The sequence below is a fragment of the Pituophis catenifer genome, unplaced genomic scaffold (assembly GCF_029215685.1).
Source record: "Pituophis catenifer annectens isolate HBS135680 unplaced genomic scaffold, rPitCat1.0.hap2 SCAF_4, whole genome shotgun sequence".
Classification (NCBI taxonomy): Eukaryota; Metazoa; Chordata; class Lepidosauria; order Squamata; family Colubridae; genus Pituophis; species Pituophis catenifer.
The window spans coordinates 35,389,944-35,403,948 of record NW_027256884.1 but is presented as its reverse complement, the minus strand read 5'-3'; the positions used below and the strand labels follow the sequence as shown (position 1 = coordinate 35,403,948).

The 14,005-nt window shown below is 35.3% G+C and overlaps 2 protein-coding genes across 5 annotated transcripts in view; one reads left to right on the top strand and one right to left on the bottom strand.

Moving 5' to 3' along the window:
- Positions 1-12,403, top strand: part of LOC139316537 (sodium/hydrogen exchanger 2-like) — a 40,969-nt gene extending 28,566 nt beyond the window's left edge. Inside the window, exons 8-12 of one of the 4 annotated variants that reach the window (XM_070943310.1) lie at positions 80-241; positions 2,408-2,507; positions 5,065-5,190; positions 7,096-7,186; positions 12,057-12,403. In XM_070943310.1, the coding sequence (XP_070799411.1) occupies positions 80-241; positions 2,408-2,507; positions 5,065-5,190; positions 7,096-7,186; positions 12,057-12,403 (826 nt within the window). Of the gene's footprint in view, positions 1-79; positions 242-2,407; positions 2,508-5,064; positions 5,191-7,095; positions 7,187-7,559; positions 7,622-8,320; positions 8,618-12,056 lie in introns of those variants that run through there. The other 3 variants (XM_070943314.1, XM_070943311.1, XM_070943312.1) reach the window with 3 other exon arrangements.
- The window catches only part of MFSD9 (major facilitator superfamily domain containing 9), a 32,501-nt gene continuing 26,236 nt past the window's right edge, over positions 7,741-14,005 (bottom strand). Inside the window, exon 7 of the mRNA XM_070943318.1 lies at positions 7,741-8,423. Coding sequence (XP_070799419.1) covers positions 8,406-8,423 — 18 coding nt within the window. The 3' untranslated portion in view covers positions 7,741-8,405. The remainder of the gene's footprint in view (positions 8,424-14,005) is intronic.

The window sequence follows — 14,005 nt, the reverse complement described above, 5'->3', positions numbered from 1 at the left end:
TTCATTAAATATATTCTTTCATTATCTAATCACTCATTGTTTAATTTTATCATTTCACTGCGGCTCTTGCTTTTTACAGGTTTATAAAATTTGATAAGAAATACCTAAGAAGACTTTTAATTAAGGAAAAACAACCAAAATCAAGTATTGTTGCCCTGTACAAGAAATTGGAAATAAAACATGCCATTGAAATGGCAGAGAATGGGATGTTAAGCACAGTTCCATCTCTAGCTTCTATCAAGTAAGTAGAGAGAAATATGGAGCATATCAGAATATAACTCTTAAAAGCACTGAAGTTGAATTCTTTACTTTCTTGCAGCCCAAGAAAAGATAAAAAGGTGCATGCTGTTTTGTTTTTGTTTTTTACATTTAGGACTAAACACGTTAACCCATTTAGTTACTTCTGGGATTTATTTCCTTTTCAAAAATTTACTTTCAAACCCTTCCATTAGTTAATAATAAAATACAAACAGAAAATGTATCTCTCCAAAAGTTGTGACCCCAGTGTATTAAACAAGTAAAAACATATATGGAAGTGAACATTAGGAATAACATTGAAAATATTTTGCTTTTTATAAATCAACCTGGGAAAAGTTTGACCTTGTTGGACCTGATGAAGTGAACAGGGCCCTCAATGCCGTCAGCACCACCACCTGTCAGTTAGATCCTTGTCCCTCCTGGATGGGGAAAGCCTCCATACGGTGACTAGCAGGTTGGTTCAGGCAGTGATTAATTCATCACTCCAGGAAGGGATATTTCTGGGGCATTTTAAGGAGGCTGTGGTTCGTCCCCTCCTTAAAAAAAACTTTGTTCCCCCCGCTTATCCTATTTTCTCCCTTTCCATTTTTTAGCTATTGCATTTTGTATTTTATTTTTATATTTTTGCAGTATTTTATTTATATTGTTTTATTTTTTAAATATTGTAAGCTACTCAGAGTTACTTTGTAGTAAATTGGCAGCCAATAAATTTAATAAAATAAATAAATAAAATAATAAACTAAGTACCTGTTGTACTCTTGAAGGAGTGCATAAAATCAGGACATTGCTCCTGATGTTTATACTTACAACACTGGAGACCTCTAGTCATGAGCTTCGCAAATAGACAGACTTAATGCAAATTTAACTGGGAGATTAAACACTTAGAACAGCTAAAAAGCCTTCTTTCCCTGCCACCTCCATCTGTTACCTTCCAATTATTTAGGGTAGTGGTTCTCAACCTTCCTAATGCCGCGACCCTTTAATACAGTTCCTCATGTTGTGGTGACCCCCAACCATAAAATTGTTCCAAAGACCATTGAAAATATCTGTTTTCCGATGGTCTTAGGCAACCCCTGTGAAAGGGTCGTTTGACCCCCAAAGGGGTCCCAACCCACAGGTTGAGAACCACTGATTTAGGGAATACAACTTCCCCAAATTCCCAGCCAGAAACTCATTCCAGAGTGAGGGAAACATTTATCATTGATTTATAGACTGAATTGGTTTGTGTGTGTCTAGGTTAGGGATCCTCAAACTTTTTAAATAGGGGGCCTATTCATGGTCCCTCAGACTGTTGGGGGGGGGCGGGTGGACCGACTGGGTGGGCGTGGCTAACTGGTCATGTGACTGGATGGACAATTTAGCAGTCCATTAAACAATACACACAAATTAAACTTTGTTATGCTCCTGGGGGTGGAAAGCAGATTAGTGAAGGGATGTGGATGCCTTGGTGTGTGTGTGTAAAGGACTTTTGTTTGTTTGTGTGTGTGTCTTTCTTTCTCCCTCCCTCCTTCCCCCTCTCTCTCTCTGGAGGCCAAAAATTGTTTACATATTATTACATACATATTAATAATATATGGTATTACATATATAGAGGAGATAACCATAGGGACTTCAGAAGCTCACAGTAATTTAAAGTGGCTAAAAAGGATTAATATAGAAAACTTTTACTGCTATGTGTTAAGAACTTGTTACTGTGATACAACACAATTTACCAAGAAATACCTTCAGCTTTTCAGAACAAAATTTATATTGATATTTTGATAATATAAAATATATTTAAATTTAATTGAGTGAAATGTGTTAAAAGGCATAAGATATTATTAATTCTATAATCAGTTGCCATTGATATGAATTATGAATTTGAATTAAATTCTCAAACATTCATGAATGAAAGACTCTATGGATCAACCTACTTGGGAAAATTGTAGATTTATTTAACATTTTATCAACTTGCACTTTAAATAAATTGCAGATCAACATTATTGATATGGTTAAGTCAATACTAACAAAATTTGTTTTTTTTAATGTAATGCATGATAAATATATTTTCTTTCTTTTAAATGATTTTCTATCTTTGAAAAAATGTATAATTCATATTATTCCAATGGAAGATCTGTTTAGTTCTATATTTTATCTCCTGTTATAACAGTGAGCCTGAAGAAGGAGAAAAAATAAATACACCTTATTCTGGCCAAATGGAAAACATAAGAGAGATTTTAACAAAGAATCTGTATCAGATACGACAAAGAGTAAGTAGACAACAAGAAATTAGAATAACACCTTTGTGGCTACATCTACTTTGTCAGACAGCTATTTTTTCATTTTCCAGTAAAAACAGTAGCATGCCAACTTAAGATGTGTACGGAGAAATAATTTCTATTACAATCAATAGAATTTATCTCCAAAGAAATGTATTTAGGTTTATTGAATAAGAAAGGAGATGAATTGTTATGCAATGAAGAGAAATAATTATGTTTATGCAAAAAGACTTAAGAAACATTTGAAACAGACATCTGGAACTGTTTTCAAATCTGTGTCTCTTGATGTTAAAATTGAATATATAATACTTGGAGCATAAACACAGCATTACATGGTGGATCAGATATTTGAAGGCTACAATGCGAGAATGAACATGCAGGCTACTCTTCATACATGTAAACATATGCCACATTTTCCGATGCTTACCCCCAGTGATTTCTGCTGGAATGAGCCTTGCTCATTTTACATTTAACATACAGAAAAAACCTCCACAGATTTCTCATTGATGTTGCAGTAGAAACATACCAATTTATATTTTGTTTGCTAGGAAGGACAGAAACCCTAAAGAACAACAAAACAGCTGAATGTTCATTGCCAATGCAGTGTGTGTGTGTGTGTGTGTGTGTGTGTGTGTGTGTGTGTATTTTGGTGGTGGAGAGAAGAAACTGATCATTTCCCCCTTACTCCTAGCAAAAACCCACCTTAAAAAAAAGAATTGAACTTTTCTGTGATGATTGTTGTATTTTTTCACTGAAATCAGATTCAAGCATACTTCTGAATACCCAGGGGGATTTCCAACTCAATCAATCATACAGTCAACCAGTAGGCTGCATGTGTTGAAAGTTTCATACTCCAATTAATTTTAATGAAAACACCATGAAAGTGTAGTCATGCAAACACTTTCATCTTTAAAACACAGTCCTATCCAAAGGATCCCTGATAATGTGACTTTTTTTCCAGCAGAAGCTTTAATTGCCTGGGACAGTTTGCCTGTCGGTTTGGGATGATTATTAGCATGTATATTTCCATCCCTGGCCAGGCCACAGAAACTATGAAAGTCTTGACCCTGTGCCTGGAGGCTGTAGAAGCTTGGATGAGATGAGGACAGAACTGCCATTTTCCAGTTATAACTCTGGATGGGACATTATTTCCTTTGAAGGAGTAGGCTTCTGGAGTTGATGCATAATATTAAAGATATTGTTCATATTATTTATTTATCATATTTATGAATTGCACCAATTAATCAAAATCCACACAACAAAAATAACAACCTTAATAATGTAGTAATAGCAATACCTGAATATAATATACATATATTTATCCGCTATCATCCACTATCAATCAGGGCCAATGGTACATTGGCAGGGAAAGCACAGCCTTGCAAAATGCAGGTAGGGATGGGCCGCAGAACCTTTAGGGAAATGTATGAGTGGCAGCCCTGTAATAATAAATTAATACCTGTATCACATCAGAAGTAATTGTGCAATGAACTTTAATGGACATGCCTTTGAAGGCCATTTGGAAACTGCAATTGGTGCAGAATGAAGCTTGCACGCTGGCACTTGAGAGCTAATACAGTCATATTACACTGGAATTACCCTAGTGCTGTGATGCTGCCTTTGCTCCCAATAGGCTTCCAGGTAGAACAATTTAATTCAGTATTTCAAGTTCTGAAGCCTGCAGACTTGGCTCCTGGATATCTTCAACTCCATCTGTTGATCCCTTTGGTATACTTTTTGAACCTGCAGAGAATCAGAGTCCTTGTCCAAGGATTGGGGATGCAAAGAGTTCTTCCATGGTGGAACAAACCTATGGACCACTATAACTCAGAGGTTCAAACAGCACTTACCCACGACCTTTTAATAAGTCTTTGAAGACAGCATCTTCTGCAGAGCAGTTAATGGAGGGCATGTTTGGTATAGTGGTTAAGGTGCTGGCCTAGAAACAGGAAGACTGAGTTCTAGTCCAACTTCAGGCATGAAAGCTGGGTGGATGACTTTGGGCCAATCGTTCTCTCTCTCAGCCCAATCTACTTCACAGGATTCTTGTTGTGGGAAAAATAGGAGGAAGAAAGAGTATATGTTCATTGCTTTGAGCTATATATAAAGTAACGAATGCAGAATAAAAAACTAAATAAAAATTGAGGCTTAGATAGTGTGGGAATTCTATTCTCCCAATATCAGTTAGAGAGCATCTCATCTTATATTTGTGTGGAAAACAGTTTAGAGATGTGGCAGTGTATCTCTATGACTCATCTTACATATCAAATAGGCTGGGTTATATAAATATTGTCTGTAAGATTATTGACAGTTCTGATATTTAACATCTAAGTTATTAAAGTAAATTGTGGTACTAAAGAAAGGTATCAAAATAATAAATTACTTATGGAATATTGCATCATTTTCAGGTGTTACATTATGCTAATTATGCTCTTAAGTTGTTTTTGAGGTATCTTAAAAACAAAATGTGATGCAGGAAGCCTTTGCATCAGAATCACTATTATTAATATATTTTTAAAGCATACATTTTCTTATTTGTTTGTTGCAGACTCCATCATATAATAGATACAGTCTTGCTGAAGATGCAAATGAAAAGCAAGCCAAAGAAATTTTGATTCGTCGCCGACATAGCCTAAGGGACAGCATTAGGAAGAGCAACAGTTTGTCAAGAACAGTACTTATTTATACATATATATTTAATATATTTTACATGGGATTTTATTGAACAATGTATTTTACTATATGAATGAAGCACTTAGGCCTCTAAATGATTCTCAATAGGTTGATTCTGTATCACTAATTACTGATTGTTTTTCAAGATAACACATGAAATCAATGAAAGATATCAATGAATAAAAGCATTTTTCTGCGGACAAGTACTTACATCTTCCATGGGACATTGAGAGTTACCACTATTTTGGTTTCATACTCAAATATTTATTTCTTTATAACAAGAGCCTCTAAATGTTTTTGTAAGGTCAGCTATTTCTACTTAGTGGAAAATATGTGAAACATTAAAAATATATACAAAATATATCACAATATACCTAGATTAGTAAACCAAACATCTGCAACACTAGATTTTATTAGTCATTTTATTAACATTTGGGAGGGATAAAGTTATTACTTAGTCAAATTAAGACTAATCTTTATCTTTATTTCAATTTGGGAGAATAAAAATAATTCATTCTTAATGGAAATAACACACCCCTCTTCTCTTTTCTCCCCACCCCTCCACATAGACAGTAAAATAATTTTGCAAATTATTTTACTGTCTATGGTAAAAGTGATATTACAACTGCGTACATCATGAATTAAATGAATTTAAAGGAATCATGTTTAAACAACTCTTGAGCATATCTAAAAAATATGAGCAGCAACAGCCACGGTCTTTGTTGCTCTGAAGTAGTAAGATTTACCTGCCTTGCTTATAATACATGGCCTTCAAAATCTATCCTTGTGCCGTTTGCTTGTATCTAATAATTTCAGATATAGAATCTTTGAATCCCACTGGACCAGCTAGGCAGAGAAGTGAAAGTTCTGATGAATAGACTCCTTGTGCTGAATGATTTTTCTTTATGAAAAAGTGGATTACAGTGGAACTAAGTATAGAAGGCAAAGGAGAATCTAAATTTTTAAATCCAGTTAAATCAATTCTATGTAGGTCCTTAAGCGTATGGACTTAAAAGCTATAGCCCCTAGTTGCCAGGTTCTTTGTCCTCTGGTGCCAGGCTAAGACCAACCTTTTTCAAGCAATAAGTCTTTCTCTGGTAAATTAACACTGAGTGACATTTCACCCATTTAATATAGGAAATTACTATATATAGATGTCATTGATCATTGCTCTCACAAAGAGCTTCATTTGGTGAGCTACGACTTGATGTTACTACTACCCTCATTTAATAATTATCTTTAAAATGTCACTTTAAATACAATTTCTTTTAAAAAAAGATTTGGAAAGTCCTGCATTTTCAGCAATCTTATGTTGGGAAAGCTTTGCATGGAGGTATTCAGAGGTGGTATTCAGCAGATTCTGACCAGTTCTGGAGAACTGGTAGCAGAAATTTTGAGTAGTTCAGAGAACCGGTAAATACCACCTCTGACTGGTCTTGCCGCCATCTATTCTCTGCCTCCCAAGTCCCGGCTGATCGGGAGGGAATGGAGATTTTACAGTATCCTTCCCCTGCCATGCCCACCAAGTCACACCCACCAAGCCACGCCCACAGAACCGGTAGTAAAAAAAATTGAATCCCACCACTGGAGGTATTTAACAGATATTATTTCAAGGAGGAACAGAAATCAATGGTTTTAGGATCATTTAAAAGATCTTAGGATGTTACTGATTTGGATTTTTGCTCTGATCTTAGTACAACAGCAGTGGCTGGTTGATTAAATAGGATTCTTCTTTTCTTCCAGCCTAAAAGGGTGGAAGGCAATTGTTAGAACTACATGCATATATATCTTATTTTCTATTTTAAAATTTTAAAAACACAGATTTCTATTCAACAAGAAGCTATACTAATATTTGACTTGTGTGTATTTCTTTCTGCCTGAACACATTTTATGCTTCTTTTTGCAGGTGCACATGAAATCACCACGTTACTTATCACTACCTAAAAATGCTAAACTTGCAGAGAAAACACGGAAAAGAAATCAATCCTCCTTTAAAGGTAATGCAGTTTTGGAATAAAAAGAAGAATGAATTATTCAGCATTTTCACTGCCATATAATATAGTTAATTATATTATAAATTGTTCTTATCGAGTTTTATACTAGTTTTATGTTTTGTATATTTATATCAGATATAGTTTGACTACCATTTCAAATATGTTCTTCCATGTCTTGATTCTAGAAAGCATTTTCCTGATTGTAAGTTTAAATGTTATCTATGACAGTAAACAAAGCAAAGATTTATTCAGGCATGATAGAAGAGGTGAAAAATGGCACAGTCTTCAATTATAGATATCATAGTTATCTATAAAAATATGGGATCATTGCATACATGCACACATATATCCCTGAATCTTTCCTTCTCATTTATAGAACATAGAACTCAACTAGGTGCTACTTTTTATTCGGCCAATGAAAACCCTTGTCAAGAATAAAATAAACAGTAAAAAAAAGTGTGGTCTTGATATATTTATTTATTAAATTTATTGGCTGCCTATTTTACCACAGGGTAACTCTGGGTGCCTTACAATATTAAAAGGATAAAACTATACAAAACATATGCACAATACAAATAAAATACTATAAAAAATATAAATACTCAACCCTAACTGAAAGATGGGGAGGGAGGGAGTAGGATGAGCAGGGAGAATATGAGATTTGTTATTAATCTATCAACCACGTCCAATGTGAAGCCGCCACCCCCACCCCATTGCAGCCCCATGTCAAGTGGCAAATCCAGGTCTTTAAGATGAAGATTAGAAGGGTGGGAACTGACCTTACTCAGGGGAAGGGGGCAAGATGCTCCAAAGGGCAGGTTCAATAATACTGAAGGCTTTTCTGGACTCCACCAGCCAGAATACCCTGGCAAATGGGGCCTGAAGCATGCCTCCTCTGCCGGCATGATTGGGGTGGACCAAACCCCATTGGCATAACCTGGATCCATGCCATGGAGGACTTTAAAGGTGATTACCAACACCCAGAAATGTGTAAAACAATTTTAAAAAACACCCCTAACTATATAGTTCCCACTCCAACCTTAGCAAAAATGATGGAATTTAACTGTCCCTGATACAGTTTTACAGTTGTAAAATAGTAGATAGACTACCTCTGATAAGTGGAATGATTTGTTCCAGTGTTGGAAAACCTCTGGCATGGGTGTTCTGAGGATGGGATTGGACATTTGCAATCACAATATTTCAGTATCAAAAGATGTACAAACTACATTGCAGATATTCCCTGGAACGTATAGAAGAGATGGTAGACTATTGAGAATTATGCAAGCGACCACAACTGCTTGGGATTAAGCCTCTTAGTTCAGTTGATTCTACATGCTTCTTCCTAATTCTAAAGAACTGCAAAGGATTTCTGGCTTCTCTCTGTCACATGTCTATGTTCTCTGTCATGTATTTGTCTGTCATGTATAATTTGCTCCTGATTATGTTGATAGCTCAGAGTCTATTATTTGTCTATGCCTTCCTATCACAGCCTTTGACTGTTGCAAGTTTGAGGAAACTCCAGGATTTCTCTTAACAGTTTGCCTTTTCAGGAATACAGCATATGTAACAGGTTGTAGATCAGGGGTGTCAAACTCAAGGCCCAGAGGTATTTAGATCTGGCCCACGGGCCTGTTCTGGAAACAGCTATCGACCATTTTTGGTGGCAGAGCACTCAGGCCACCACAAGCGTCTCTGACACGAGTCACGTCGAGCTGGCCATGCCCACCCTAGCCTTGTCTACCCTGGCCCCTCAAGGTCAAACACAACCCTGATGTGGCCCTCAATGAAATAGAATTTGACAACCCTGTTGTAGATAATGATAGTAAATATGCTAAACGAAGCCAGTATCCAAGCAATTTTTCATATGGTGAATCCTGCCAAATGATGTCACAAGTATTAAAAAAATTAAACATTTAAAATGTTTTTTTTTTAAAAAACATTAATTTTTTAAAAAGATAGGGGAGTTTATTTTGCATTTGTCACATTAGGTTACTAGACTAAACACTACAAGTCACAGTATTTTATGTAAGAACCAATTTCCTAATTTATATCATCATTATTACACAATTGCTTTGGAAGAAACCATACATAGATTTTGGGTTTTTATGTCTCTTTTAAATTCTTGTCTCTTCCTTTGTAAAAATAAACCATGTACCCTAAGATAGACAGTATTTACATTTCTGATTCTCTGCTCGTGCAATTAATTTCTCTCCTTTCAATGTTTTTGTGTAATATATATGTGGATTGTATTTTCTTTTCCCTTTTCTGTCTTCTCTCATATACACTTCATCAAGTTATGTAGTTTGAATCCATCATGTTGTGCATGTGTGTTCATATTGTTTGTAATAAAATGTGCAGTCAGATATTCTAATAATTGACTACTGTGTTCTTACTCATTTCATACTAGAGAGGGACCCTAATATTACTTCATCGATTTCTTACAGTATCTGGGCCTACCACGGGGGTACTTATAAAGATTCGTGTCAATTAAATTCTTTGAAGTTTTACACCATACCTGTATGTTTAAGGACATGTGCTATAAAGTGTACTGTATAGCACAATTTCAGCATGATTGCAATGCCTTCTATTTTCTGTCTGTAAGAAGACGGAGAAATTTTTGCTAGAATTTAGTAGGTTAAATGGGCTCATGTGAGCATTTGGCTTAATTGTGCAAATCCTGGATGTGACTATGATGGCATTATCTCTACCTATTATTATACACACCCATCTATTTAGTCCTGTTGTTGATTATTGTCCCATTAAAAAAAGAATCCTGCAAAACCTGTTTGGCCAGAAATAAGAGTAGGAGATTTAATGGAGATTTTGTTGTAACACCTTCAATTCTGTAAAAGAAACTATTGTAGTTTTTTTGAATTGCTTTCCAAAGACTATAACCTGAGCTAATTTGGGGATCGTTCAAAGATTTGAACGAGCGCTTCCTATGATTGGATTGGAGATTATGTCATGAACTGTTTTTAAAAAGGGATTTGCTTCCAATACTATTATTCAAACAGTTATGTAAGTGATTACAAGTTCAATCTGTTCCTGTCCATATATTGCAATTCTTTGGATCTCAAACAGATTCATAACATTGTGTGCTTTCGCTATTTATTCCAATATTGCTAATATTTTTCAAATCCTCTAACTAGAATATGCAATAATATATGGTGCTGGAAAGTGTCATGTGGACATAATTTTCAAGCAAAGAGGAGTCTGTAGCCTTTTCTCTTTGAAATGGCTACTTTGGTAACCTGGAGAACTTAACCAAATATTAATAAAAAAATCTTGCATACTAGGTTTATACTTAGGATGTTCATATTTTAAAAACTTGTTTGAGATACATACAAATTTAAAAGTTTCCTTCGGTGAAAAAAGCTGAATGATGACAATGTTGTGTTCTTTTATCTGTTCCTTTTCATTGGGACAGCTCCTTATATTTTAACAGAAGTATGATGTTGCTTGGGGGACGCGGTGGCTCAGTGGCTAATATGCTGAGCTTGTTGATCGAAAGGTCGGCAGTTCAGCGGTTCGAATCCCTAGTGGCGCGTAACGGGGTGAGCTCCTGTTACTTGTCCCAGGTTCTGCCAATCTAGCAGTTTGAAAGCACGTAAAAAATGCAAATAGAAAAATAGGAACCACCTTTGGTGGGAAGATAACAGCGTTCCGTGCGCCTTTGGCGTTGAGTCATGCCAGCCACATGACTATGGAGACGTCTTTGGACAGCGCTGGCGCTTCAGCTTTGAAACAGAGATGAGTACCGCCCCCTAGAGTCGGAAACGACTAGCACATATGTGCAAGGGAAACCTTTAACTTTTACCTTTATGATGTTGCTCATTGTCCTTTTTTTGTACTAGTGTTTACTTAAAGGTTAGAGACTGAAGCAATAAAGTTCCAGAGCACTACAATTGTTTTTATTGTAAAGTTACATAATAGGAAAAACAATAGTTTAGTCTTTTATAAAAATGTAGTCCAGAAAACTGTCAATGAAAAGGATGAATCTGGTAATGTTGGTTTGTGTTTAAGTACAACTGTTTCTTATCTAGATGAAATTGTGACGTGAAAAGGTGCACTTCAGTTGTTTTTACAACTTTTATCAAGTAATCTAGATAAATCTAGTAAGAACAACTTTGTTCATTATAATTTTTCTAATAAAAGTACCAGTTCTCAGATAATATAAGCAGCTTTGCTTTAAATTAGTAAAGATAACAATGATGTTAATTATGCAAATGAGGTGAAACATGGCTCATATTCCATAGTTAATTTGTGCTTTAAGGTCATTTACAGAATTTCCGCCGTTATTTTTGTGTATTGGTGTATTTATGGCCTAATGTGGTTAAAGGTGATACTAACCTTTCTTCTCACTGACTCTCTTTGGAAAATGTCATTTGAAATAAATATTATGCAAAATTGGCACTGAACAAGAGCGTGCCTGGAATTTTAAGTAGATCACAGGTTAAGTGTGTCTATGTTTACAGGAATATATTAGCTTCATTATATACATTATGTAAGCAAAAAAATGTGGATATCTGGCAATCTGCCATCCACTGTGTACCATTTTACAGAAAGATTTACATATTTATTTTTATTAATCAGAATTATATAACCACCTGTCTCATGAGAAGTGATTCTGGGCAATTAAATATGCTCCCACTCAGTGTACCAACCAATGCACATTGCTCTTCTCCTTACGTGATTACATTTGTTAGCAAAGAATATCCAGTGAAGACTATGGTTCCAATTGACTTAATATATTTAACATTTTTGAGAATGTTATGTTTTTGTGCAATAGCCTATCACAACAGTATATTATTATATTTTGTATCTACATATCTATATCTATCTATCTACCTATTTATATATTTTAAATTTGCAGTAAGTGACAGCAGTGATTCTGAATCTGACCATACCATGGTGCTGAATTTAAAATCCCAAGCGGGAAAAATTTTGAGAGATCAAAGACTTCGTCAGCAACAATGCAGAATTGAGTGGAAGAATGAAACGGGCAGAGACAATGGTGGTACAGCGAGCTACCCTCAAGGAACAACAAGAGGCTTCCGGCAACCACTGTTGCCAAGGCCAGCATTTGGCACAGTGAATGAAGAGTCAACTGAAGATGACAGATCAGTCAAGCCCCTGCCACCACCTCGATTAGCCCGGCAGGCATCAAAAGCTGAAAGGCCAAGAGATAAATCTGAGAATAATCATAGCAATAATTACTAAACAGATACAAACACCCAAACAGTACATATACTAGATTAGCCTGATGTAAATGGCAATAGGGCAGTTGGATTAAAAACCTGGCCCTAGACTTGTGGGGGGTGGTTAGGAAGGAAAGAAAATCTAGACAGAAATCAAGTAGGAAAAAATTCTTAGCTGCTCTGGGACCAAATAATGTAAATTATACAATGAAGACAACTTTGATCAATTATATATTGTATGCCTGACATGTGACTTATCTTCAAAGGAAAGGCTACCAGAAAAATCTAGACCATCACTAGAGGTAGTCCTAAACAAAGTCAGATTTTAATTAGGAATTACACTAAAAATTTCCGTCCTGTTAAAATATATCCAATGTGCCAGCGCACAGTAAGGGATACTTTAAAGAAGATTCTGTAAGAACAAAGTTATCTTGATTTGGAAATACAATCCCTGTACATGTACTTCGTAGTTTTTTTTTTTTATTTGATTTATATGCCGCCCTTCTCTGGAGACTCAGGGCGGCTTACAATGCGTTAAGCGATAGCCTTTCTACTTTTGTATATTTATACAAAGTCAGCTTATTGCCCCCACAATCTGGGTCCTCATTTTATCTACCTTAGAAAGGATGGAAGGCTGAGTCAACCTTGAGCCTGGTGAAATTTGAACTTGCAGTAATTGCAGGCAGCAGATGTAAGTGGATGTTAATTAGTCTGCTGAGTCACCAGAGCTCTTAAGGTTCAAAGGAGCTTACTTTTAGATAAAAGGGAATAAATTTTGCACATTATTAAAACTGCATACTTGAACCACAAAGCCAACTATAACAGTTGTCAACTATTTTCTTGACAATCTTTTACTCCTTACATTCACTCCTTTGATTTGCTATTATGAATCACAGATCTGTTCACGGATATTGATAGGAGCTTGTATGAAGGTTGTCCCTATTTGTATGTCCATATGCAACATGACCTGTACAAATGGGGCAGGGGACTTGGATCACAATAGCACAATGCTCATTCTGCTCCTCTTCCCACCCCCACATGTATTCAGAAGGTACAATCCTCTGTAAACCATTGCTTACTGTTTCTGTCTATATTATTTCTTAATAATAATGCATAGATTATTCTGCTCATCAACTCATGTAATATTCAGGCTGCCTTCAAAGTCCAAATTCTAATATTCTGTAGAAATGTAAATAGCACAACTACTGGTTTCAATCATTATGCTTTTAACTAAGTTAATGGTCTTAAGTTTATTTATTTATTTAAACATATTGAAGTTATTTTGAAATTATGTGTCCCTAGCTACAGATTTTTTTTTTTAAAAGCAGCAATATAATTAAAAGAATCTTTGCTTTAAGACAAACAGGAGTGTCTTTAAAAGTCTTGCTGTAATACTCTCTTAACATGCACTATTATTAATGATCTCATTTCTTTGAAAATAGTTTGCTATTTGAAGAAAAAATAAATAAAATGCACTTATTGTACATACCCACATACATACATTTAATCACAAATCAGAACATTATTAGATTAGCTTTATTGATTAGCCTGTAGGCTATATCAACACAAATCAAAAGTGTTTTCCAAACAGTTATTGGTCCTAATAATATGCTCTTTTTGATAG